At 45.5% G+C, this 27,448-nt stretch overlaps 2 protein-coding genes across 3 annotated transcripts in view; one reads left to right on the top strand and one right to left on the bottom strand.

The window, feature by feature from the left end:
• The window catches only part of LOC112263158 (coiled-coil domain-containing protein 42-like), a 23,914-nt gene extending 3,205 nt beyond the window's left edge, over positions 1–20,709 (bottom strand). The window contains exons 1-6 of the mRNA XM_042305006.1: positions 20,630–20,709; positions 20,347–20,452; positions 20,151–20,255; positions 19,743–19,943; positions 14,656–14,877; positions 11,203–11,318 (exon numbers count right to left, since the gene is read on the bottom strand). Of these exons, the coding sequence (XP_042160940.1) occupies positions 11,203–11,318; positions 14,656–14,877; positions 19,743–19,943; positions 20,151–20,255; positions 20,347–20,452; positions 20,630–20,709 (830 nt within the window). The remainder of the gene's footprint in view (positions 1–11,202; positions 11,319–14,655; positions 14,878–19,742; positions 19,944–20,150; positions 20,256–20,346; positions 20,453–20,629) is intronic.
• A 1,497-nt stretch (positions 20,710–22,206) lies between these two features.
• LOC112221817 (beta-1,3-galactosyltransferase 6) lies at positions 22,207–25,288 on the top strand. Of its 2 annotated transcripts, XM_024384181.2 has the most exons (4): positions 22,207–22,555; positions 22,656–22,714; positions 22,917–23,466; positions 23,832–25,288. In XM_024384181.2, exons 3-4 carry the CDS (start codon positions 22,927–22,929, stop codon positions 24,309–24,311), a joined length of 1,020 nt encoding a protein of 339 aa, XP_024239949.1. In that variant the 5' UTR covers positions 22,207–22,555; positions 22,656–22,714; positions 22,917–22,926; the 3' UTR covers positions 24,312–25,288. The 2 variants fall into 2 exon arrangements, with proteins under 2 accessions (XP_024239949.1, XP_024239940.1); XM_024384172.2 differs by lacking the exon at positions 22,656–22,714.
• The last annotated feature ends 2,160 nt before the right edge of the window (positions 25,289–27,448 follow it).

Below are 27,448 nucleotides of genomic sequence, written 5' to 3'. Positions count from 1 at the left end.
AGTAACTGTCATTATAAACTGTCATGGTCAAAACATATTGTATAGTGTTGAGTTTCATGCATGTTAACATAAGAAGCCTCCTCACTAAGTTTGTTTTACTCACTGCTTTAGCACACTTCACCAACCCTGATGTCCTTGCAGTGTCTGAACCCTGGCTAAGGAAGGCCATCAAAAATTCTAAGATTTCCATCCCCAACTACAACATTTTCCGTCAAGATAGAACTGCCAAAGGGGGATGAGTTGCAATCTACTGCAGAGATAGCCTGCAATGTTCTGTCATACTTTCCAGGTCTATGCCCAAACAGTTCGAGCTTCTAATTTAAAAATGAATCTCTCCAGAAATAAGTTGCTCACTGTTGCCGCCTGTTATAGACCCCCCTCAGCTCCCAGCTGTGCCCTGGACACCATATGTGAAATGATTGCACCCCATCTATCTTCAGAATTCGTTCTGCTAGTTGACCTAAACTGGGATATGCTTAACACCCCGGAAGTTCTACAATCTAAGCTAGATTCCCTCAATCTCACACAAATTATCAAGGAACCCACCAGGAACAACCCTAAATCCGTAAACATGGGCACCCTCATAGATATTATCCTGACCAACTTGCCCTCCAAATACACCTCTGCTGTTTTCAGTCAGGATCTCACCGATCACTGCCTCATTGCCTGCTCTGCTATGGGTCTACGGTCAAACGACCACCCCTCATCACTTTCAAATGCTCCCTAACACACTTCTGCGAGCAGGCCTTTCTAATCGACCTGGCTTGGGTATCCTGGAAGGATATTGACCTCATCCCGTCAGTTGAGGATGCCTGGTTGTTCTTTAAAAGTAATTTCCTCACCATCTTAAATAAGCATGCCCCTTTCAAAAAATGTAGAACTAAGAACAGATATAGCCTTTGGTTCACTCCAGACCTGACTGTCCTCGACCAGCACAAAAAAAATCATGTGGTGGACTGCACTAGCATCGAATAGTCCGCGATATGCAACTTTTCAGGGAAATCAGGAACCAATACAAGCAGTCAGTCAGGAAAGCAAAGGCTAGCTTTTTCAAACACAAAGTTGTATCCTGTAGCTCTAACTCCAAAAAGTTTTAGTACACTGTAAAGTCCATGGAGAATAAGAGCACCTCCTGCCAGCTGCCCACTGCACTGAGGCTAGGTAACACTGTCACCACCGATAAATCCACCATAATCGAGAATTTCAATAAGCATTTCTGTACGGCTGGCCATGCTTTCTTCCTGTCTACCCCAACCCCGGCCAACAGCCCCCCACAGCTACATGCCCAAGCCTCCCCAGCTTCCCGTTCACCCAAATCCAGGTAGCAGATGTTCTGAAAGAGCTGCAAAACCTGGACCCGTACAAATCAGCTGGGCTAGACAATCTGGACCCTCTCTTTCTAAAATTATCTTCCGCCATTGTCACAACCCCTATTACCAGTCTGTTCAACCTCTCTTTCGTATCGTCCAAGATCCTTAAAGATTGGAAAGCTGCCGTGGTCATCCCCCTCTTCAAAGGGGGTGACACTCTAGACCCAAATTGCTATAGAGCTATATCCATCCTGCCCTGCCTTTCTAAAGTCTTCGAAAGCCAAGTTAATAAACAGATCACCGACCATTTCGAATCCCACCGTACCTTCGCTGTGCAATCCAGTTTCCGAGCTGGTCACGGGTGCACCTCAGCCACGCTCAAGGTAGTAAATGATATCATAACCGCCATCAATAAAAGACAGTACTGTGCAGCCTTCTTCATTGACCTGGCCAAGGCTTTCGACACTCTCAATCACCGTATCCTTATCGGCAGACACAACAGCCTTGGTTTCTCAAATGACTGCCTCACCTGGTTCACCAACTACTTCTCAGACAGAGTTCAGTGTGTCAAATCGGAGGGCCTGTTGTCCGGACCTCTGGCCGTCTCTATGGGGGCACGACAGGGTTCAATTCTCGGGCCGACTCTTTTCTCTGTATATATCAATGATGTCGCTCTTGCTGCTGGTGATTCCCTGATCCACCTCTACGCAGACAACACCATTCTGTGTACATTTGGCCCTTCTTTGGACACTGTGTTAACAAACCTCCAGACAAGCTTCAATGCCTTACAACACTCCTTCCGTGGCCTCCAACTGCTCTTAAACACTAGTAAAACCAAATGCATGCTCTTCAAACATTCGCTGCTCGCACCCGCCCGCCCGACTAGCATCACTACTCTGGATGGTTCTGACTTAGAATATGTGGACAACTACAAATACCTAGGTGTCTGGCTAGACAGTAAACTCTCCTTCCAGACTCATATTAAACATCTCCAATCCAAAATTAAATCTAGAATCGGCTTCCTATTTTGCAACAAAGTCTCCTTCACTCACGCCGCCAAACATACCCTCGTAAAACTGACTATCCTACCGATCCTCGAATTCAGCGATGTCATTTACAAAATAGCTTCCAATACCCTACTAAGCAAACTGGATGCAGTCTATCACAGTGCCATCCGTTTTGTCACCAAAGCCCCTTATACCACTCACCACTGCGACCTGTATGCTCTAGTCAGCTGGCCCCCGCTACATATTCGTCGCCAGACCCACTGGCTCCAGGTCATCTATAAGTCCATGGTAGGTAAGGCTTCACCTTATCTCAGCTCACTGGTCACGATAACAACACCCACCCATAGCATGCGCTCCAGCAGGTATATCTCACTGGTTGTCCCCAAAGCCAACAGCTCATTTGGCCGCCATTCCTTCCAGTTCTACTTGCACATCATCATCTGCTCATCATCTATCACTCCAGTGTTAATTTGCTAAACTGTAAATACTTCGCTACTAAGGCCTATTTATTGCCCTACCTCCTCACGCCATTTGCACACACAGTATATAGACTTTATTTTTTTTCTATTGTGTTATTGACTACGCTTGTTTATCCCATGTGTAACTCTGTGTTGTTGTATGTCTCGAAATGCTTTGCTTTATCTTGGCCAGGTCGCAGTTGTAAATGAGAACTTGTTCTCAACTAGCCTACCTGGTTAAATAAAGGTGAAATAAAATGTTTAAAAAATAATAATAATAATTGATACATCAGTAGTCTGTCCAAAATTAAGTGCTGATCTACCTTCTTAACAGCACTATCAACAAGTCAGGTCCTACAGGCCCTAGTTTTGTCTCACCTTGACTACTGTTCAGTCGTGTGGTCAGGTGCCACAAAAAAAAGGACCTAGGAAAATTGCAGTTGGCTCAGAACAGGGCAGCACGGCTGGATGTACACAGAGAGCTAACATTAATAATATGCATGTCAATCTCTCCTGGCTCAAAGTGGAGGAGGGATTGACTTCATCACTACTTGTATTTGTGAAAGGTATTCACATGTTGAAAGCACAGATATGTCTGTTTAATGTTTCATTTAAAAAGGTAAGTCAGTTAAGAATACATTCTTATTTACTGTTAACTGCCTTGTTCAGGGGCAGAACAACAGATTTGTACCTTATCAGCTCGGGGATTCAATATAGCAACCTTTCAGTTACTGGCCCAACACTCTAACCACTAGGCTACCTGCCACCTAGTGCACAGCTCAGACACCCATGCATACCCCACAAGACATGCCAACAGAGGTCTCTTCATCTTAATGGTTGTACAGTCGTCTCAAATAAAACTGTGAAGGACCTCGGCGTTACTCTGGACCCTGATCTCTCTTTTGAAGAACATATCAAGACCATTTCAAGGATATCTTTTTTCCATCTACGTAACATTGCAAAAATCAGAAACTTTCTGTCCAAAAATGATGCAGAAAAATTCATCCATGCTTTTGTCACTTCTAGGTTAGACTACTGCAATGCTCTACTTTCCGGCTACCCGGATAAAGCACTAAATAAACTTCAGTTAGTGCTAAATACGGCTGCTAGAATCCTGACTAGAACCAAAAAATGTGATCATATTACTCCAGTGCTAGCCTCTCTACACTGGCTTCCTGTCAAAGCAAAGGCTGATTTCAAGGTTTTACTGCTAACCTACAAAGCATAACATGGGCTTGCTCCTACCTATCTCTCTGATTTGGTCCTGCCGTACATACCTACACGTACGCTACGGTCACAAGACGCAGGCCTCCTAATTGTCCCTAGAATTTCTAAGCAAACAGCTGGAGGCAGGGCTTTCTCCTATAGAGCTCAATTTTTATGGAATGGTCTGCCTACCCATGTCAGAGACGCAAAACTCAGTCTCAACCTTTAAGTCTTTACTGAAGACTCATCTCTTCAGTAGGTCATATGATTGAGTGTAGTCTGGCCCAGGGGTGGGAAGGTGAACGGAATGGCTCTGGAGCAACGAACCGCCCTTGCTGTCTCTGCCTGGCCGGTTCCCCTCTTTCCACTGGGATTCTCTGCCTCTAACCCTATTACAGGGGCTGAGTCACTGGCTTACTGGGGCTCTTTCATACCATACCTGGGAGGGGTGCGTCACTTGAGTGGGTTGAGTCACTGATGTGATCTTCCTGTCTGGGTTGGCGCCCCCCCCTTGGGTTGTGCCGTGGCGGAGATCTTTGTGGGCAATACTCAGGTGTAGAAGCACGGTGGCTAGGAAAAACTCCCTAGAAAGGCCAAAACCTAGGAAGAAACCTAGAGAGGAACCAGGCTATGTGGGGTGGCCAGTCCTCTTCTGGCTGTGCCGGGTGGAGATTATAACAGAACATGGCCAAGATGTTCAAATGTTCATAAATGACCAGCATGGTCGAATAATAATAAGGCAGAACAGTCAGGTGGAAGTTGAAACTGGAGCAGCAGCATGGCCAGGTGGACTGGGGACAGCAAGGAGTCATCATGTCAGGTAGTCCTGGGGCATGGTCCTAGGGCTCAGGTCAGTTGAAACTGGAACAGCAGCATGGCCAGGTGGACTGGGGACAGCAAGGAGTCATCATGTCAGGTAGTCCTGGAGCTCAGGTCCTAGGGCTCAGGTCCTCCGAGAGAGAGAAAGAAAGAGAGAAGGAGAGAATTAGAGAACGCACACTTAGATTCACACAGGACACCGAATAGGACAGGAGAAGTACTCCAGATATAACAAACTGACCCCAGCCCCCACCGACACATAAACTACTGCAGCATAAATACTGGAGGCTGAGACAGGAGGGGTCAGGAGACACTTTGGCCCCATCCGAGGTCACCCTCGGACAGGGCCAAACAGGAAGGATATAACCCCACCCACTTTGCCAAAGCACAGCCCCCACACCACTAGAGGGATATCTTCAACCACCAACTTACCATCCTGAGACAAGGCTGAGTATAGCCCACAAAGATCTCCGCCACGGCACAACCCAAGGGGGGGTACGCCAACCCAGACAGGATGACCACAACAGTGAATCAACCCACTCAGGTGACGCACCCCCTCCAGGGACGGCATGAGAGAGCCCCAGTAAGCCAGTGACCCAGCCCCTGTATTAGGGTTAGAGGCAGAGAATCCAGTGGAAAGAGGGGAACCGGCCAGGCAGAGACAGCAAGAGCGGTTCGTTGCTCCAGAGCCTTTCCGTTCACCTTCCCACTCCTGGGCCAGACTACACTCAATCATATGACCCACTGAAGAGATGAGTCTTCAGTAAAGACTTAAAGGTTGAGACCGAGTTTGCGTCTCTGACATGGGTAGGCAGACCGTTCCATAAAAATGGAGCTCTATAGGAGAAAGCCCTGCCTCCAGCTGTTTGCTTAGAAATTCTAGGGACAATTAGGAGGCCTGCGTCTTGTGACCGTAGCGTACGTGTAGGTATGTACGGCAGGACCAAATCAGAGAGATAGGTAGGAGCAAGCCCATGTAATGCTTTGTAGGTTAGCAGTAAAACCTTGAAATCAGCCCTTGCTTTGACAGGAAGCCAGTGTAGAGAGGCTAGCACTGGAGTAATATGATCAAATTTTTTTGGTTCTAGTCAGGATTCTAGCAGCCGTATTTAGCACTAACTGAAGTTTATTTAGTGCTTTATCCGGGTTTGCCGGAAAATAGAGCATTGCAGTAGTCTAACCTAGAAGTGACAAAAGCATGGATTAATTTTTCTGCATCATTTTTGGACAGAAAGTTTCTGATTTTTGCAATGTTACGTAGATGGAAAAAAGATGTCCTTGAAATGGTCTTGATATGTTCTTCAAAAGAGAGATCAGGGTCCAGAGTAACGCCGAGGTCCTTCACAGTTTTATTTGAGACGACTGTACAACCATTAAGATTAATTGTCAGATTCAACAGAATATCTCTTTGTTTCTTGGGACCTAGAACAAGCATCTCTGTTTTGTCCGAGTTTAATAGTAGAAAGTTTGCAGCCATCCACTTCCTTATGTCTGAAACACATGCTTCTAGCGAGGGCAATTTTGGGGCTTCACCATGTTTCATTGAAATGTACAGCTGTGTGTCATCCGCATAGCAGTGAAAGTTTACATTATGTTTTCGAATAACATCCCCAAGAGGTAAAATATATAGTGAGAACAATAGTGGTCCTAAAACGGAACCTTGAGGAACACCGAAATTTACAGTTGATTTGTCAGAGGACAAACCATTCACAGAGACAAACTGATATCTTTCCGACAGATAAGATCTAAACCAGGCCAGAACTTGTCCGTGTAGACCAATTTGGGTTTCCAATCTCTCCAAAAGAATGTGGTGATCGATGGTATCAAAAGCGGCACTAAGGTCTAGGAGCACGAGGACAGATGCAGAGCCTCGGTCCGATGCCATTAAAATGTCATTTACCACCTTCACAAGTGCCGTCTCAGTACTATGATGGGGTCTAAAACCAGACTGAAGCATTTCGTATACATTGTTTGTCTTCAGGAAGGCAGTGAGTTGCTGAGCAACAGCCTTCTCTAAAATTTTTGAGAGGAATGGAAGATTCAATATAGGCCGATAGTTTTTTATATTTTCTGGGTCAAGGTTTGGCTTTTTCAAGAGAGGCTTTATTACTGCCACTTTTAGTGAGTTTGGTACACATCCAGTGGATAGAGAGCCGTTTATTATGTTCAACATAGGAGGGCCAAGCACAGGAAGCAGCTCTTTCAGTAGTTTAGTTGGAATAGGGTCCAGTATGCAGCTTGAAGGTTTAGAGGCCATGATTATTTTCATCATTGTGTCAAGAGATATAGTACTAAAACACTTGAGCGTCTCTCTTGATCCTAGGTCCTGGCAGAGTTGTGCAGACTCAGGACAACTGAGGTTTGGAGGAATACGCAGGTTTAAAGAAGAGTCCGTAATTTGCTTTCTAATAATCATAATCTTTTCCTCAAAGAAGTTCATGAATTTATCACTGCTAAAGGGAAAGTCATCCTCTCTTGGGGAATGCTGCTTTTTAGTTAGCTTTGCGACAGTATCAAAAAGGAATTTCGGATTGTTCTTATTTTCCTCAATTAAGTTAGAAAAATAGGATGATCGAGCAGCAGTAAGGGCTCTTCGGTACTGCACGGTACTGTCTTTCCAAGCTAGTCGGAAGACTTCCAGTTTGGTGTGGCGCCATTTCCGTTCCAATTTTCTGGAAGCTTGCTTCAGAGCTCGGGTATTTTCTGTGTACCAGGGAGCTAGTTTCTTATGAGAATTTTTTTTAGTTTTTAGGGGTGCAACTGCATCTAGGGTATTGCGCAAGGTTAAATTGAGATCCTCAGTTAGGTGGTTACGCTTGGTGATCTCTGACTGTTTCATCCTAACATCGTTGGTGCCGACGTGGATAACAATATCTCTATACTCTCTACACTCGCCAGTTTTAGCTTTAGCCAGCACCATCTTCAGATTAGCCTTTAACGTCGGTAGCCCTGCCCCCGGGTAAACAGTGTATGATCGCTGGATGATTCGCTTTAAGTCTAATGCTGCGGGTAATGGAGTCGCCAATGACTAGAGTTTTCAATTTGTCAGAGCTAATGGTGGGAAGCTTCGGCGTCTCAGACCCCGTAACGGGAGTAGTAGAGACCAGAGAAGAATCGGCCTCTGACTCCGACCCGCTGCTTAATGGGGAAAACCGGTTGAAAGTTTCTGTCGGCTGAATGAGCGACACCGGTTGAGCGTTCCTACAGCATTTCCTTCCAGAAACCGTGAGAAAGTTGTCCGGCTGCGGGGACTGTGTCAGGGGATTTATACTACTATCTGTACTTACTGGTGGCACAGACGCTGTTTCATCCTTTCCTACACTGAAATTACCCTTGCCTAACGATTGCGTCTGAAGCTGGGCTTGCAGCACAGCTATCCTCACCGTAAGGCGAGTACAGCGGCTGCAATTAGAAGGCATCATGTTAATGTTACTACTTAGCTTCGGCTGTTGGAGGTCCTGACGAATCGTGTCCAGATAAAGCGTCCGGAGTGAAAAAGTTGAAAAAGTTGAGGAAAAAATAAATAAATATATGAACGGTAATTAAAAAGTGAAAACCGTAAAGTTGTCAGGTAGCAAAACAGGTTGGCAACAAAACGCACAGCAACTCGAAAACAAGCCTGCAAGTTGTGACCGGAAATGACGTAACTACCGTGTCTTTGTGATACGCAGAGTAGATGAATGGATGGGACTAGTGGGACTATCAATTGTTTTTCAACAGGACAATGAGCCAACACAACTCCAGGCTGTGTAAGGGCTATTTAACAAAGAAGGAGCGTGATGGAGTGCTGCATCAGATGACCTGGCCTCCACAATCACCGACCTCAACCCAATTGAGATGGTTTGGGATGAGTTGCACCGCAGAGTGAAGGAAAAGCAGCCAACAAGTGCTCAGCATATGTGGGAACTCCTTCAAAATGTTGAAAAAGCATTCCAGGTGAAGCTGATTGAGAGAATGCCAAGAGCGTACAAAGCTGTCATCAAGGCAAAGGTCGGCTACTTTGAAGAATCTCAAATATAAATGTCACTGATCCCTCTGGAACTTTCATTGCACACACCTGTCCCCTATTCTCACTGATTGTATTTCTATATATGTTCCCTTTTTTCTCCATGGTCTTGTTGATTATTGTTACAATGTCCGTTGGCGCATGTGAGTACCTGTGCTGTGTATTTTGGGCTTTCGTGCCCTTGTGGATTGCGCAGATGATTACGGGTCTCATCCTGTGTGTATTTATTAGAGGTACTCCTCGCTCTTTTGTTTTGGGTTTCAACCCTGTGTTTTGTGTCCGTGTTTGTTAGGTCTTCGTCCCCGTGCCTCTACACGGACGCCGTAATATGAGCTGAATAAAAACCCTTATTACTCGTTCCTGCCCTTGTCTCCCGATACTTCATACCAACGTGACAGTATAATCGACCATTGAGGGAGACAGCAAGAATGGCCCATCTGACAACGCTGCGATTGGTCCGTCCGGCACCGCAGCAACTTCGTCAGCTGCATCGGCTCCTCATCGACCCGCATTGCGTTCCTGTGATCGCCCTCGAGGCCGGTGTCATTGCACCTGTCCCCTATTCCACATGTATTTATTAAAGGTCCTCCTCGCTCTTTTGTTTTGGGTTTCTACCCTGTGTTAAGTTATGTGTTTGTTTGGTCTTTGTCCCTGTGCCTTTACACGGCACGCCGTAATTTGGGCTGAATAAAAAAACACTGTTACGCATTCCTGCGCCTGTCTCCCGAATCTCCTCATACCAACGTGACAATAAAATATATTTTGATTTGTTTAACGCTTTTTTGGTTACTACATGATTCCATATGTGTTACTTCATAGTTTTGATGTCTTCACTATTATTCTACAATGTAGAAAATAGTACAAATAAATAAAAACCCTTGAATGAGTAGGTGTGTCCAAACCTTTGACTGGTACTGTATATATCATTGCTCATAACGCTACATCTAGGTCCTGTCACATACCAACGTGACAGAAAGGGAGGGCCGCTGTTCACGTTCTGTTAGTCTATCTGACTTATGAGCAGAGGCACATAATTAATAATCAGTCTCGTTTTTCAAGCAATATACCTGCAACCTGTACACAGTGAACATGTCACATCTAGTCTTCATCACTTTGTGCTTGTGTTGAACAGCACCAGGAGAACGTAGGCCGTAGAGCAGTTGGCGTGTCTCATTTGTATGAGTTTATGCCTGCATTTCACTAGTCGCCAAATGCATATTTAGTGCCAGATGAGAACATTTTAACATGCTTAGAGCACCACCCACACTGTAGCCTTCAAAGTAGCCTGAGCTCCTACTGACTACCGACTCTACAGTCTGTCTCTGGATTCTAAAGACTGTCACAGCATCATAATGAGGCCCCTGACAGGCTCTCTGACTCTGCAGTCTGTCTCTGGATTCTAAAGACTGTCACAGCATCATAATGAGGCCCCTGACTGGCTCTCTGACTCTGCAGTCTGTCTCTGGATTCTAAAGACTGTCACAGCATCATAATGAGGCCCCTAACTGGCTCTCTGACTCTGCAGTCTGTCTCTGGATTCTAAAGACTGTCACAGCATCATAATGAGGCCCCTGACTGGCTCTCTGACTCTGCAGTCTGTCTCTGGATTCTAAAGACTGTCACAGCATCATAACGAGGCCACTGACGCTCCCTGAGAGACCACACTTCATATATACTTCATTCGTTTAGTTCGTTATTGCAGTTATAAGACCAGAGAGTGGGAGAGAGGGGAAGGAAGGGAAGAGGAGGAGAGGCAGTAGTAGAGAGAGAGAGAGAGAGAGAGAGAGAGATGGAGGGAGAAAGAGAGAACTACCTAGTATAAACACTGTCTATTCAGAATAACAATGGCCCCCTCTACTGGTCACTGTGAGGAAACTCACTATTATCTGTTGTAACCCTACTGTATTTTAGATCAATTGAATGAATAGTCTTAAATGACAGGTAAGTCAGGTCATTTTATGTCAGTCTTTAGTAAGAGGGTTTAGAGTGTGAATATGATTCAGGGTAAGGCCCGGTTAGGGTTGGAAATGTTGTGTTGTTTGTACTTGGTTGACCTCCTCCCAAATACAGATGAGGTTGGAGAGGAATTTCTGAACCTGCAGGTGAAGGACATCGTTTGAAAGATCAGTCATTGATAGCCTACAAGGTTTCTGGTACGTTCTTGTCTGATATGTCATTAGGACTTTCTGTACAAATGAATACCGTAAATAGATGAATTTTATTTTTCCCAGAAGGATCTTCAGTGACATAAGAAATATAAATAGTTACAGTATATCTGCAGAGTGGTCTGTAGACAGCCTGTTACTAAACTGCACCTTTAGCATGGTCACACACACACAGACACACACACCTTATCCAGCTGTTTGAGAGTGTCCTTCAGAGCGACCTCACCCCACCCATCCTGGGCCTTCTTGCTGGTAGTCTGGTACAGGTTGGCGGTGGCCATCTTGATGGTGCCCAGGAGCATGGCCTTCGTAGTTGCCGAATTCTGGATGTGAGCCCACCGGGACTCCTGAGTGAAGAAACACACATGAAGAGGGGGAGATGAGAGAGTTAAAGGAAAGACTGGTCTGTGTGTGCAGCCCTCATGTCTATATTTTGGAAAACAGTTAGTACACTGAAGCCTGGGAATTCCATCCCCTTTCCTGCCTAAGCAAGTTGTGTCAGACTCTCGAATCGTTACTGAGAAAAATTAGATAAGTGATGCTTTTAATCAGCATTTTATCTCTGCAGGATTTTTATTTGAAAGAAATTGTGGTTTAATTGACCCAGGTCAATCAGTCGACTGCTCTTTCCCTCTCCCAACCTCCAGTTGGCTCAGTGGAGATCAGTCAACTTCTACTGAATCTTTGTATTCATTTCAACAACTTTCTACTTGTGATCTACTAGATGGGTTAAGATTAATGTAAAAAATAAATCAACTGCGGCTGATTTGCTTAAACTTTTCTGGCTGTATCTTTCTGCTCTCCTGATTGCGGAGTCTGGCGCTTATCTCTGGTGCTATCCCCAGGGTTTGTGCTCCCTCTCCACAAAGGTAGTGACCCCTCCAACCTAAATAATGATCGCCCGTCTCAAAATTGTCTTGCATAGCAACAATTTTAGAATCATTAATCATCTGTCAGTTTACATCCTTCCTAGCAACAAGGTGTATTTTAAGTGTCGGGTTTCACTGTGCTTCCCTCTTTATTGACTTATCCAAGGCTTTCCATACTGATGAATCACTCTTTACTGATTCAAAGATTGTCTGCAATCGGAATGGATCATGTGTCATGTAATTGGTTAAAACATTACTTGACATACAGGACACAATGTGGCTTTTTCACCCCCTTTTTCACCCCCTTTTTCTCCCCAATTTTGTGATTACGATCTTGTCTCATCGCTACAACTCCCCAACGGGCTCGGGAAGAGGCGAAGGTGGAGTCATGCGTCCTCCAAAACATGACCCGCCAAGCAGCGCTTCTTAACACCCGGAAGCCAGCTGTGTCGGAGGAAACACAGTTCAACCGAAGTCAGCCTGCAGGCGCCCGGACCGCCACAAGGAGTCGCTAGAGCGCGATGAGCCAAGTAAAGTCCCCCCCGGCCAAACCCTCCCCTACCCCAGGACGATGCTGGGCCAATTGTGCGCAGCCCTATGGGACTCCCAGTCACGGACTGTTATCGAACCCCAGGCTGTAGTGATGCCGCAACACTGCAATGCAGTGCCTTTGACCGCTGTGCCACTCGGGAGGCAACAACGTGTTTTTTCTGATGGTGTTGAGTCAGGTTTCCTTCATTTTACGAAGGATGTCCCACAGGAATCGATTTTAGTCCTGTACTTTTTACTGTCTATTTAAACAATGTTGGTCTATCTGTAAAAAAATGTTTTACATACAGTACAACGTTATGCAGATGACACTGTTGTGTATGCTCTTGCCCCCACGCTAACCAGTCTCTGCCTTCATTGCTTTGTAGAAAGCCTTTGTTATTCTCCAAATCATGTAACAAATGTATCTGATGATTTATACATATGTACATTGGATCGTGCTCTCATTGATTGTGTCACCACTTTGTCTCGGCCTTGTCTCAGGATGGTAAGTTGGTGGTTGAAGATATCCCTCTAGTGGTGTGGGGGCTGTGCTTTAGCAAAGTGGGTGGGGTTATATCCGTCCTGTTTGGCCCTGTCCGGGGGTGTCCTCGGATGGGGCCACAGTGTCTCCTGACCCCTCCTGTCTCAGCCTCCAGTATTTATGCTGCAGTAGTTTATGTGTCGGGGGGGCTAGGGTCAGTTTGTTATATCTGGAGTACTTCTCCTGTCCTATTCGATTTCCTGTGTGAATTTAAGTGTCCTCTCTCTAATTATCTCTTTCTCTCTTTCTTTCTCTCTCTTGGAGGACCTGAGCCCTAGGACCATGCCTCAGGACTACCTGAAATGATGACTCCTTGCTGTCCCCAGTCCACCTGGCCGTGCTGCTGCTCCAGTTTCATCTGTTCTGCCTTTTTATTATTGGACCATGCTAGTCATTTATGAACATTTGAACATCTTGGCCATGTTCTGTTATAATCTCCACCCGGCACAGCCAGAAGAGGACTGGCCACCCCACATAGCCTGGTTCCTCTCTAGGTTTCTTCCTAGGTTTTGGCCTTTCTAGGGAGTTTTTCCTAGCCACCGTGCTTCTACACCTGCATTGCTTGCTGTTTGGGGTTTTAGGCTGGGTTTCTGTACAGCACTTTGAGATATCAGCTGATGTACGAAGGGCTTTATAAATACATTTGATTTGATTTGATGACCGCTTATATACATCTGGGTATCTGGGTTGACAAAAAGCTATTATGTTGATGAGTTAGTTAAGAAATTATTAATTAAAATGAGCTTATTTTATAGGAATAAGTAATGCATTTCATTAAATAGCAGCAAACAAATAATTCAGTTAGCATTCATACCGGTTATAGACTATGGAGATATTGTCTATATGAATGCAGCTGCCACTTTGCTTTGTTACGGGCGATAGGTTCAGTACACATCAATGCATTCTGTATCAAAAGGTAGACTGACCCTCTTTGAAGTCTGTAGGTCAATGCAATGCACTCATTTGGTTTGCATGAATTTCCTCCTTACCTTACTTCATTGTTAAACTTACAGACGTACCAGATTCCAGAGCCAGGGTCAGGTATGGCTAACTCTCGATCTCCACTGAGTTAGATACATCTGCTTTTAGCACCTTGCTTGTGAAATGATCTCCAAGACGTTCTGAAGTTTGGTGCCTCTCGGGCAATACAACCTTTATTTTACTCTACAAAAGGCTGCTTGGGGTCCTTTTTACTGGAAAATGTGTTTGTTTTCTATGATTGTGTTTAGCTTTTTGTGTATTGGTGTAAATATTGATGTGTAAAGTGAAATGATTGATGTATATTGATAATTGAGTGATGTGTATAGTGATATTGATGTGTATAGTGATGTGTGTATATATGATGTGTAAAGTGATTGTATAGTGATGTGTAGTGATATTGAGGTGTATAGTGATGTGTGTAGTGTATATTGATGTGTATATTGAGGTGTGTAGTGATGTGTGTAGTGTATATTGATGTGTATATTGAGGTGTGTAGTGATGTGTGTAGTGTATATTGATGTGTATATTGAGGTGTGTAGTGATGTGTGTAGTGTATATTAATGTGTATATTGAGGTGTGTAGTGATGTGTGTAGTGTATATTGATGTGTATATTGAGGTGTGTAGTGATGTGTGTAGCGTATATTGATGTGTATATAGGGCTCATCTATGAAAGAGACCCAGGTCTCGACATAAAGGTTGGATACATTTTTGGGGCTGATTGATCTGCACAGCCTCATGTCTGTTCACTGCTGTCCCCTCACCCATAGCATGGTCTCACTGCGTACTCTGTCCAGAATCCTCTGTAGCTTGGCCAGCCTGTTGTTGTAGTGCAGCAGGCGGTCGTCGTTCTGCTCCAGGTACTGGGTCAGCTGGGTCCGGGCCGTCTCACAACACTCCTGGTTCTGCTTGATGCTAATCAGTAGTTCTTCCCTGGTCTGGACCAGACTGTCCACCCTGGACATCACCTGCCACGCCTCCTGGAACTGAGAGGATTCTAACACAATTAGAATAATGTTCACAAAATGGTTACTCTAGGTTAGGGGTACTCACTCCACCCATGCCTATTAGACTGAGGGTCAGGTTAGGTCAGGGATGGCCAATCCTCCTCCTGGAGAGCTACTTGGTGTATAGGCTTTTGTTCCAGCCCTGCTCTAAAACCTCTGATTTGACCATTACACATCATGATGAGCAGTTTATTAGTTTAACCTTATGAATAGCATTGGCCACCCCTGACCTGACCTGACTATCTACCACATACTTCTCTCAATGGCTTAATAATGGAAGTTAGTTCCATTAAATATGTTAGAAACTCATGGAGATTCTTCGAAATCTCAGTATCGGTGTCAGTTCCACCAAGCCAACATCAGACCAGAGAATTAGCTCACACTGCCTCCTCAACTATACAGTACAAACCGGAACCCCCTCTACGGGGAGATGGTCTCTTCCATCTTATCATATCTCTCATTACCTTTGTGTGATTTGGATTCATCCCCTCTACCACACGGAACCCCCTCTACGGGGAGATGGTCTCTTCCATCTTATCATATCTCTCATTACCTTTGTGTGATTTGGATGCATCCCCTCTACCACACGGAACCCCCTCTACGGGGAGATGGTCTCTTCCATCTTATCATATCTCTCATTACCTTTGTGTGATTTGGATGCATCCCCTCTACCACACGGAACCCCATCTACGGGGAGATGGTCTCTTCCATCTTATCATATCTCTCATTACCTTTGTGTGATTTGGATGCATCCCCTCTACCACACGGAACCCCCTCTACGGGAGATGGTCTCTTCCATCTTATCATATCTCTCATTACCTTTGTGTGATTTGGATGCATCCCCTCTACCACACGGAACCCCCTCTACGGGGAGATGGTCTCTTCCATCTTATCATATCTCTCATTACCTTTGTGTGATTTGGATGCATCCCCTCTACCACACGGAACCCCCTCTACGGGGAGATGGTCTCTTCCATCTTATCATATCTCTCATTACCTTTGTGTGATTTGGATTCATCCCCTCTACCACACAAAACCCCACTAATCCTACCGACGGAAACGCACGAGGTGGCTAATAACAGACCTCCATCCTATGCTAGCTTGCTACCGATGGCCCGGCTAGCTGTCTAAATCGCCGTGACCCCAACCAACCTCTCTACTCACTGGACCGTTTTGATCACTCGACTAAGCATGCCTCTCCTTAATGTCAATATGCATTGTCCATTGCTGTTCTGGTTAGTGTTTATTGGCTTATTTCACTGTAGAGCCTCTAGTCCTGCTCACTATACCTTATCCAACCTATTAGTTCCACCACCCACACATGCGATGACATCTCCTGGTTTCAATTATGTTTCTAGAGACAATATCTCTCTCTTCATCACTCAAGACCTAGGTTTACCTCCACTGTATTCACATCCTACCATACCTTTGTCTGTACATTATACCTTGAAGCTATTTTATCGCCCCCAGAAACCTCCTTTTACTCTCTGTTCCAGACGTTCTAGACGACCAATTCTTATTGCTTTTAGCCTACCCTTATCCTACTCCTCCTCTGTTCCTCTGGCGATGTAGAGGTGAATCCAGGCCCTGCAGTGCCTAGCTCCACTCCTATTCCCCAGGCGCTCTCTTTTGATGACTTCTGTAACCGTAATAGCCTTGGTTTCATGCATGTTAACATTAGAAGCCTCCTCCCTAAGTTTGTTCTATTCACTGCTTTAGCACACTCTGCCAACCCGGATGTTCTAGCTGTGACTGAGTCCTGGTTTAGGAAGACCACCAAAAATTCTGAAATTTTAATCCCAAACTACAACATTTTCAGACAAGATAGAACTGCCAAAGGGGGCGGTGTTGCAATCTACTGCAAAGATAGCCTGCAGAGTTCTGTCCTACTATCCAGGTCTGTACCCAAACAATTTGAACTTCTACTTTTAAAAATCCACCTCTCTAAAAACAAGTCTCTCACCGTTGCCACCTGCTATAGAACACCCTCTGTCCCCAGCTGTGCTCTGGACACCATATGTGAACTGATTGCCCCCATCTATCTTCAGAGCTCGTGCTGCTAGACGACCTAAACTGGAATATGCTTAACACCCCAGCCAACCTACAATCTAAGCTTGATGCCCTCAATCTCACACAAATTATCAATGAACCTACCAGGTACCTCCCCAAAGCCTTAAACACGGGCACCCTCTTAGATATCATCCTAACCAACTTGCCCTCTAAATACACCTCTGCTGTCTTCAACCAAGATCTCAGCGATCACTGCCTCATTGCCTGCATCCGTAATGGGTCAGCGGTCAAACAACCTCCACTCATCACTGTCAAACGCTCCCTGAAACACTTCAGCGAGCAGGCCTTTCTAATCGACCTGGCCGGGGTATCCTGGAAGGATATTGATCTCATCCCATCAGTAGAGGATGCCTGGGTATTTTTTTTAAATGCCTTCCTAACCATCTTAAATAAGCATGCCCCATTCAAGAAATTTAGAACCAGGAACAGATATAGCCCTTGGTTCTCCCCAGACCTGACTGCCCTTAACCAACACAAAAACATCCTATGGCGTTCTGCATTAGCATCGAACAGCCCCCGTGATATGCAGCTGTTCAGGGAAACTAGAAACCATTATACACAGACAGTTAGAAAAGCCAAGGCTAGCTTTTTCAAGCAGAAATTTGCTTCCTGCAACACTAACTCAAAAAGTTCTGGGACACTGTAAAGTCCATGGAGAATAAGAACACCTCCTCCCAGCTGCCCACTGCACTGAAGATAGGAAACACAGTCACCACTGATAAACCCACCATAATTGAGAATTTCAATAAGCATTTTTCTACGGCTGGCCATGCTTTCCACCTGGCTACCCCTACTCCGGTCAACAGCACTGCACTCCCCACAGCAACTTGCCCAAGCCTTCCCCATTTCTCCTTCTCCCAAATCCAGTCAGCTGATGTTCTGAAAGAGCTGCAAAATCTGGACCCCTACAAATCAGCCGGGCTAGACAATCTGGACCCTTTCTTTCTAAAATTATCTGCCGAAATTGTTGCCACCCCTATTACTAGCCTGTTCAACCTCTCTTTCGTGTCGTCTGATATTCCCAAAGATTGGAAAGCAGCTGTGGTCCTCCCCCTCTTCAAAGGGGGGGACACCCTTGACCCAAACTGCTACAGACCTATATCTATCCTACCCTGCCTTTCTACAGTCTTCGAAAGCCAAGTCAACAAACAGATTACCGACCATTTCGAATCTCACCATACCTTCTCTGCTATGCAATCTGGTTTCAGAGCTGGTCATGGGTGCACCTCAGCCACGCTCAAGGTCCTAAAAGATATCTTAACCACCATCGATAAGAAACATTACTGTGCAGCCGTATTCATTGATCTGGCCAAGGCTTTCGACTCTGTCAATCACCACACCCTCATCGGCAGACTCGACAGCCTTGGTTTCTCTAATGATTGCCTCGCCTGGTTCACCAACTACTTCTCTGATAGAGTTCAGTGTGTCAAATCGGAGGGTCTGCTGTCCGGACCTCTGGCAGTCTCTATGGGGGTGCCACAGGGTTCAATTCTTCGACCGACTCTCTTCTCTGTATACATCAATGATGTCGCTCTTGCTGCTGGTGAGTCTCTGATCCACCTCTACGCAGACGACACCATTCTGTATACTTCTGGCCCTTCTTGGGACACTGTGTTAACAACCCTCCAGGCAAGCTTCAATGCCATACAACTCTCCTTCCGTGGCCTCCAATTGCTCTTAAATACAAGTAAAACTATATGTATGCTCTTCAACCGATCGCTGCCTGCACCTGCCCGCATGTCCAACATCACTACTCTGGACGGCTCTGACTTAGAATACGTGGACAACTACAAATACCTAGGTGTCTGGTTAGACTGTAAACTCTCCTTCCAGACCCACATCAAACATCTCCAATCCAAAGTTAAATCTAGAATTGGCTTCCTATTTCGCAACAAAGCATCCTTCACTCATGCTGCCAAACATACCCTTGTAAAACTGACCATCCTACCAATCCCCGACGTTGGCGATGTCATTTACAAAATAGCCTCCAATACCCTACTCAACAAATTGGATGCAGTCTATCACAGTGCAATCCGTTTTGTCACCAAAGCCCCATATACTACCCACCATTGCGACCTGTACGCTCTCGTTGGCTGGCCCTCGCTTCATACTCGTCACCAAACCCACTGGCTCCAGGTCATCTACAAGACCCTGCTAGGTAATGTCCCCCCTTATCTCAGTTCGCTGGTCACCATAGCATCACCCACCTGTAGCACGCGCTCCAGCAGGTATATCTCTCTGGTCACCCCCAAAACCAATTCTTTCTTTGGCCGCCTCTCCTTCCAGTTCTCTGCTGCCAATGACTGGAACGAACTACAAAAATCTCTGAAACTGGAAACACTTATCTCCCTCACTAGCTTTAAGCACCAACTGTCAGAGCTGCTCACAGATTACTGCACCTGTACTGCACCTCTTTCCCTACTGTATTTATTTTGCTCCTTTGCAGCCCATTATTTTTATTTCTACTTTGCACATTCTTCCACTGCAAATCTACCATTCCAGTGTTTTACTTGCTATATTGTATTTACTTTGCCACCATGGCCTTTTTTTGCCTTTACCTCCCTTATCTCACCTCATTTGCTCACATCGTATATAGACTTGTTTATACTGTATTATTGACTGTATGTTTGTTTTACTCCATGTGTAACTCTGTGTCGTTGTATGTGTCGAACTGCTTTGCTTTATCTTGGCCAGGTCGCAATTGTAAATGAGAACTTGTTCTCAACTTGCCTACCTGGTTAAATAAAGGTGAAATAAATAAATAAATAAAATACCTGCTTGCTGGCTTTGACCACTTTATCTAGAAAGCGGGGGTAGATTTCATGTTTCTCTACAAGAGCGCCAATCTTTTCTCTCTCTTTAGTGAGAGCCTTGAGCTCCTGTCTCAGGGTGAGTAGGTTCGCTGCTTTCTGACGAGCTAGCTCTCTCTCCTTCACTGCTGTCTTCAATGCACGGCCGTTTTTCAATTTATTCTCCTGAAAAAGGCAGGAGGGGATTGCTGAGTGGAATCAGTTTGTGTGATGTGGAACTACTGTCTCTGAGCTGAGTTCAATGGAAAATATTAACTGATACACAAGCCTAAAATAAGCCAATAAAGTATGTGATTGGTTGAAAGAGTCAGAACATGCAATAGGTTGAGACGTCCTACTACTAATGTCCTACTATCAGACCTCTCCACTTACCTGGAGAAATGTGTTGAAGTTACTGAGGTATTCCTTTACGTTAACCTCCCTCTCCTTCAGCTCTTTATCTCTGACACGCTGGGCCATCAGGGTCTTGGCAAAGTCCTGATAGACACAGACACAGGAGGAGCGGACAAAGGGTCAGAAGTCAGTGTGTGCGCGTGTGCAAGCGTGTGTGTGCGTGCGTGTGTATCACCTCTTGAAGGGCCTCCATGGCCTTGTGTATGTTCAGCTCCTCTCTTCTCTTCCTGATGAGGTGAGTGGTGGGAGCCAAGACATCATCAGTGGATGGGTTAGCTTTCCTGATAAACAACAACACAGAAACAACTCAATGTGATTTATTGTGTAAATGTACAGCTTCCTTCAGCATTTATTTTGGTAAAGGAGCGTATCCCAACGGAAAAACAACTCCTGCAGTAGTTCTATGCTACTTGTGCACTTACAGTAGTACTTACAGTAGTACTTACAGTAGTACTTACAGTAGCTCTTTTTGAAGATTGTTCCCAAAGAATGTTTTAAAGTAATCAGTCAGATCCTCTGCTGCCTTTTTATTGTCCATGTCTGACAGTCAGCCTGTCAGTCTGGCTGTGTCGGCTACTGGTAGAAACAAGAGCCTGACAGTCTGGCTGTGTCGGCTACTGGTAGAAACAAGAGCCTGACAGTCTGGCTGTGTCGGCTACTGGTAGAAACAAGAGCCTGACAGTCTGGCTGTGTCGGCTACTGGTAGAAACAAGAGCCTGACAGTCTGGCTGTGTCGGCTACTGGTAGAAACAAGAGCCTGACAGTCTGGCTGTGTCGGCTACTGGTAGAAACAAGAGCCTGACAGTCTGGCTGTGTCGGCTACTGGTAGAAACAAGAGCCTGACAGTCTGGCTGTGTCGGCTACTGGTAGAAACAAGAGCCTGACAGTGGAGAACACTGTCATGTCACACTACATGTTATATCTAATGGAATGTTTGATCATACCTGGTCAAGAAATATTTAACAATGGTGTCCTAGCAACCAACCAGAGGGACTCTTCCTTTTACATAGAGATAGAACATAAAATTGGAACAGGTAGAACATAGAATGTGCCATAGAATGAAGGTAGAAATTGTATCTCTATGGTTTCTTACCCACAAAACTAACAAAGAACAAGAACAAACAGTTGGGAGGTTCCATATTCCATTCGACACAATCAGTGGTGGGAAAAGTACCCAATTGTCATACTTGAGTAAAAGTAAAGATACCTTAATAGAAAACGACTCAAGTAAAAGTGAAAGTCACCCAGTTAAATACTACTTGAGTAAAGGTATTTGGTTCTAAACATACTTAAGTATCGAAAGTAAATGTAATTGCTAAAATATACTGAAGTATCAAAACTAAAAGTACAAGTATAAATAATTTCAAATTCCTTATATTCCTTAGACATTTTACTGGCTTTGTTGTGACATCTGGTAGGCAGAAAAGCCCAGTCTTTTGTTGCAATCGAGTAATATCCCCATGTAGCTCCTTTCTTGATAGGTTAGCGTAACCACTAGTGTATCAAAGCAGATGGACACATTTTCCAGTTCTTTTTTATTTACAAATAGCCAGGGACATGCTCCATCACTCAGACATAATTTACAAATAAAGCATGTGTTTAGTGAGTCTGTTTAGTGAGTCCACCAGATCAGAGGGAGTTTTACTTGAGTACTTTACACCACTGCACACAGTACATTCCATAGGATTTAGAATCAGTGCTGTGCTGTAGTTCAGATGTTTAACTCATTCTAATTGTATCCACTGGGAGGCACCAAAGGCGTGTCTTTCCAGCAGTGAAGTGTATGCGTCATCACATGCTGCCTTCAAACCAACTGGGAACTCGGAAAAAAACAAACTCAGACTGAAAAGAAAATTGTGACGGTGACGTCGGTGATGTCCAGATTGGAGAAGTTGTAGCTCTCCGATGATGCCTGAGTTTCCAATTTGTAATTTCGATTTTTATGAACGTAACAAAAATATTTTCGCAGTCTTTTTTCCGACTTTCCATTTGTGTTAAAATAAACTGAAGTCTGAGGTCCAATATTTCCGATTTCCGTGTTGTCTTGAACTCACCGTCTGTCTTGTATTTACTGCGTGTCACCAGTTGAGTCCAAAATAACGTCTAGCGGAGGTGTAGTTCACTAGCTAGCTGTTCATCTAGCTACACAAAAGGATTGCTCTTTTTCTTTAATGATTTTATTCATTCGCGTAATTTTGTAGCTAGCGAAGTGAGCAGTAAATCAAATCCTCATTCCTCGATAGCTATTAAGCTAGCTAGCGAGCCTGCTACCGTATCCCCATTTGTGCTATCTCGGCTAGCTAACTAGCTAGCTACAGACAGAAGCAATGTCCATGTAACTGTCATCGATGCATTAAACGTCTAGCGTTGTGTGACACATTCAGGTACTGTAGTCTATATTCCCGCCTTTGTTTTGATGCAATGAGCAGGCTTTCCGTTGCTTACATGGAATGAGATTGATCGGTTAATGTTATCGTTAACCAGGTTGCAGGCAAGGTGTGGGTGGTCTGCTTAACACTGATTTGTTTGCCGAGTTCGATTAGGTAATGTTAAGTTAGCTGTCTGTTCAATTGTTGATTAACTTTAGAATGTATTTTTCTCTAGCTACCTCATTTCTCTGGGAGACATTCATTGACTGCTGTCTTTATTGTTAACTGAATGAACAGACATGCATTGTTGCTTACAGATCTCTCTTGTCTCTCTTCCCCCCCCATCTCTCCATCCCATCTCTCTCTCCCTTCTCAGTCTCAGCACCATGAGCCTGGTCCGCGTTGTGTGTCGTCACAAGACGGCCCTGGCCATCGGAGGAGTGTGCCTCTTTGCTGTTGTCCTCCTTTTCCTCGCCAAGTGTACCTCGGAGACCCTAAAACAGGGCCAGGCCGACCCTCCAGGCCTAGCACCCCACGCTGCCCACTCCCAGCCCCGAGCAGAGCACCCTGAGCTCCCCTCACGCCCCAAAGACCTCTCGGCCTTCCTGGTGGTCCTCATCACCACAGGACCCAAGTACACAGAGCGCAGGAGCATCATCCGTAGTACCTGGCTGGCTAAGAAGGATCCGGAGGTTCTAGCTATGTTCGTGGTGGGAACCGAGGGTCTGCCCGCAGAGGATATGCAGAACATCAACACAGAGCAGGGGCGGCACAAAGACCTGCTCTTACTCCCTGCGCTGCGAGACTCGTATGAGAACCTGACCCTGAAGCTGCTGCATATGTATTCCTGGCTAGATCACAATGTAGACTTCAAGTTTGTGTTAAAAGCGGACGATGACACTTTTGCTCGTCTGGACCTGTTGAAGGTATGTGTTTGATATGGGATGCATCCCAAATGGCACCCTCTTCACTATGTAGTGCACTGTTTTTTTGACAAGGGTCCATAGGGAATAGGGTGCCATTTGGAACATAATGTGTATTGTAAACTGGATGGTTTGAGCCTTCATTGCTGATTGGCTGAAAGCTGTGGTATATCAGACTGTATACTAGGTGTATGACAAAACATGTACTTTTCCTGCTCTAATTACGTGCTTAAAAATGGCCCTTAGCGGTGGTATTTTGGCCATGTACCACACCCCCTCGGCCCTTATTGCTTAAATATAGAGTTTGTACTGTAAAACAAATGTATGGGCAAACACCCAATAACGTATAATCTCTCCTAATCTTATAGGAGGAGCTGAAGACTAAAGAACCCAGCCGGCTGTACTGGGGCTTCTTCTCAGGCCGCGGTCGCGTGAAGACCGCAGGGAAGTGGAGGGAGTCGGCCTGGGAGCTGTGTGACTACTACCTACCCTACGCCCTGGGTGGAGGCTACCTGCTCTCCTGCGACCTCGTACACTACATCCGAATCAACACGGCCTACCTCAAGGTGTGGCAGAGCGAGGACGTGTCACTGGGGGCGTGGCTAGCCCCGGTGGACGTCAAACGGACACACGACCCTCGATTCGACACGGAGTACAAGTCTCGGGGGTGTAGTAATAAATACATGGTGACTCACAAGCAGAGCCTGGAGGATATGTTGGAGAAACAGCAGACGCTGCAGAGAGACGGGAGGCTGTGTAAGGAAGAGGTTAAACTCCGCCTGAGCTACGTGTACGACTGGAGCGTCCCGCCCTCACAGTGCTGCCAGAGGAAGGATGGAATACCCTGACCTATAACCCCTAACCTTCCTCACTTTGTCCACCCATGTAATTCTCATCAGTGTTTCCCCTACTATGGTTACCCAGGCGGTGTGGTGCTCCCCCTAAGCCTTACTCCGTTCTGTGGTGCCCCCCCCCCTTCCCTGTAAAATATTGTGCTGCCTTCAGTTGACCTCCATAGAAGATGTCTGTTATGGCAGCCCGCCTATGAAAAGACCTGAGGAAAACACTGATCCCCATTCCCTTTTTATATATGTTTATTTATTTATTTATTCTGGAGCCTTTGCTGACTGTCCTAAAGCACACTGGTACAGGACTGGGAGAGTGGACCTGACTGGGTGCAGCCACACAACAGGAGACCGTCATTTATTAATAACAGCACATGTATGTTGGGAGAAAGTGTACTTAAAGGAACCAGTATTCAGCTGTCTGGTTGGACAATGAAAAGACTCGAGTCATTCCTGAATCTGTTTAAAATGTCCTGGAGACTCTCTTTAAGTGGAAGTGGCCCTATTTATGAATGCGATGGAAGGGATTCTCTTGATATGAAAATGGGGTGTATTGTACCATTGTTCTGAAGCAGAATGAGCCAGTCATGGGTTGCTGGTATTTGGAGTTGCATTGAGACAATGTGTAATATTGTAGGCCTCTCTCTCCCCTGCTTCCTGAGAGTTCTGTTCAGTTGGGAGATTTACCCTATCTGCTGTCTGTTTGGTTGACGTATTTACTAAGTGCAGTGATGGTCAACAGAGCTGTTTGTGTTCAGCTGAGCTACTCTACAGGTAATTTTCCAGCTGATATTCGGTTACTTTTAAACCCCCCAAAAAAAGATTGCTTCTGTTAATGTCGTTGAAGAAACCAACCGTTGTATTATTGTGACTGACTTTGACCGTGTCCTCATCACCAGTGTTGTTTTAAACCTACTGTCAAACTACTTCAATATGAATGTTTAAAATATTTGGACCTATTAAAATGTTTTTGAAACATGTATTTTTGTGAAAAATATTTATGACTAATAAGTGGGTATAAACACAGAAGAAAAATACCTACTGTACACCCCCCCAATTCCTCACCCCCCCTAAGCAGGGTTCCTCAACCCTAAAACCCCTACAGCAGGGTTCCTCAACCGTAATAACTCCTACAGCAGGGTTCTTCAACCGTAATACCCCCTACAGCAGGGGTCCTCAACCCTAATAACCACTACAGCAGGGTTCTTCAACCCTAATACCCCCTACAGCAGGGTTCCTCAACTCTAATACCCTCTACAGCAGGGTTCTTCAACCCTAATACCCCCAACAGGGGTTCCTCAACCCTAATACCCCCTGCAGTAGGGTTCCCCAATCCCCACCCACAGTACCCTAATACCCCTACAGCAGGGTTCCCCAATCGTCACCCAGAGTAGCCTAATACCCCTACAGCAGGGTTCCACAATCCTCACCCACAGTACCCTAATACCCCTGCAGCAGGGTTCCCCAACAGTAGCCTAATAATCCCTAAAGCAACTGTTTGACCTCAAACAATAGCCTTTTTGCAAGCAGAGCCTCAGGCTACTTAGCAATGTTTTTTTAGAGGCAATACGTGTCTGATTGGTTGTTCCCAGAACCAATGTGAGAAGTAACATACCAGTTTCCTGACTTTGGATCTTTCAGCATGTCTTCCCTTCAGGACCACGGTCTTCGATCTTGTCCTGAGCATTATATCCCCATCTCAGGAAAAGATTAAACAGACACACTTCCTCACATCCAGCTGTTTACAAAGCAAACACCTTGTGCGACTCTTAAAGTATCATCATGCATAGTCAATAGCAGTTTCCCAATCACCTCATAGTCATTGTATATTAACAGGTGATTAGTGTTTGGGTTTTTAGGCATCTGTCCTGTCCTCCGTCACCTCACCAGGCTTAGGCAATATGACACATTTGGCAAGCTCCTGTGTTTCCTATGGAGGTGTTGTGATGGGTCAGTAGGCCAGCCTATATGCATACAATGTGTATTATGTGCTGCCTCTTGTGTAGTTCCTGATCCAAGTCAGAGGGTGGTCTGAGGATCCACTCTGTCTCCCAGTGCTGCTCCCTCTGTCTCTGTTCTAGAACACACTGCCCTCAGAACAGCCTCAATTCACCGAGGTATGGACTCTACAAGGTGTCAAATGGGGTTCCCTCAGGTATGCTGGTCCATGTTGACACCAATGCTTCCCACAGTTTGTGCTAAGTTGCCTGAATGTCCTTTGGGTGATGGCCCATTGTGGATACACACGGGAAACCGTTGGGTGTGAAAAACCCAGCAGAGTTGCAGTTCTTCACACCCGGCTTAGCACCTACTACCATACCCCCTTCAAAGGTATTTCAATCTTTTGTCTTGCCCATTCACCCTCTGAATGGCACACACACAATCCATGTCTCAAATGTCTCAAGACTTAAAAATCTTTCTTTAACCCGTCTCCTCGCCTTCATCTACACTGATTGAAGTGGATTTAACAGGTGACATCAATAAGGGATCATAGCTTTCACCTGGTCAGTCTACTGTATGTCATAGAAAGAGCAGGTGTTCATAATGTTTTGTACACTCAGTGTATACTTCCATAATAAAATAAAAAACTGGTAACAGGATACATTGACGTGTTTTGTGAGGCTCTAGAGCAAAACAACCGATATGTACGTCTTCGTGAGTCTCACCTTTCGATGGTGGGTTCATATTAGTGTGTAGCCCAAACTGTTTGGTAGCCCAAACCGTCCGGATGCCCAAACCGTCCGGATGCCCAAACCGTTCGGATGCCCAAACCGTTCGGATGCCCAAACCGTTCGGATGCCCAAACCGTTCGGATGCCCAAACCGTTCGGATGCCCAAACCGTCCGGATGCCCAAACCGTCCGGATGCCCAAACCGTCCGGATGCCCAAACCGTCCGGATGCCCAAACCGTTCGGATGCCCAAACCGTTCGGATGCCCAAACCGTTCGGATGCCCAAACCGTTCGGATGCCCAAACCGTTCGGATGCCCAAACCGTTCAGATGCCCAAACCCAAGCCCAAACCGTTCAGATGCCCAAACCGTTCGGATGCCCAAACCGTTCAGATGCCCAAACTGTTCGGTAGCCCAAACTGTTCGGATGCCCAAACTGTTCGGATGCCCAAACTGTTCGGATGCCCAAA

Source organism: Oncorhynchus tshawytscha, linkage group LG02 (assembly GCF_018296145.1).
Source record: "Oncorhynchus tshawytscha isolate Ot180627B linkage group LG02, Otsh_v2.0, whole genome shotgun sequence".
NCBI lineage: Eukaryota > Metazoa > Chordata > Actinopteri > Salmoniformes > Salmonidae > Oncorhynchus > Oncorhynchus tshawytscha.
Note: the sequence above shows the minus strand (reverse complement) of the source record. Positions and strands in the feature narration are given on the sequence as shown.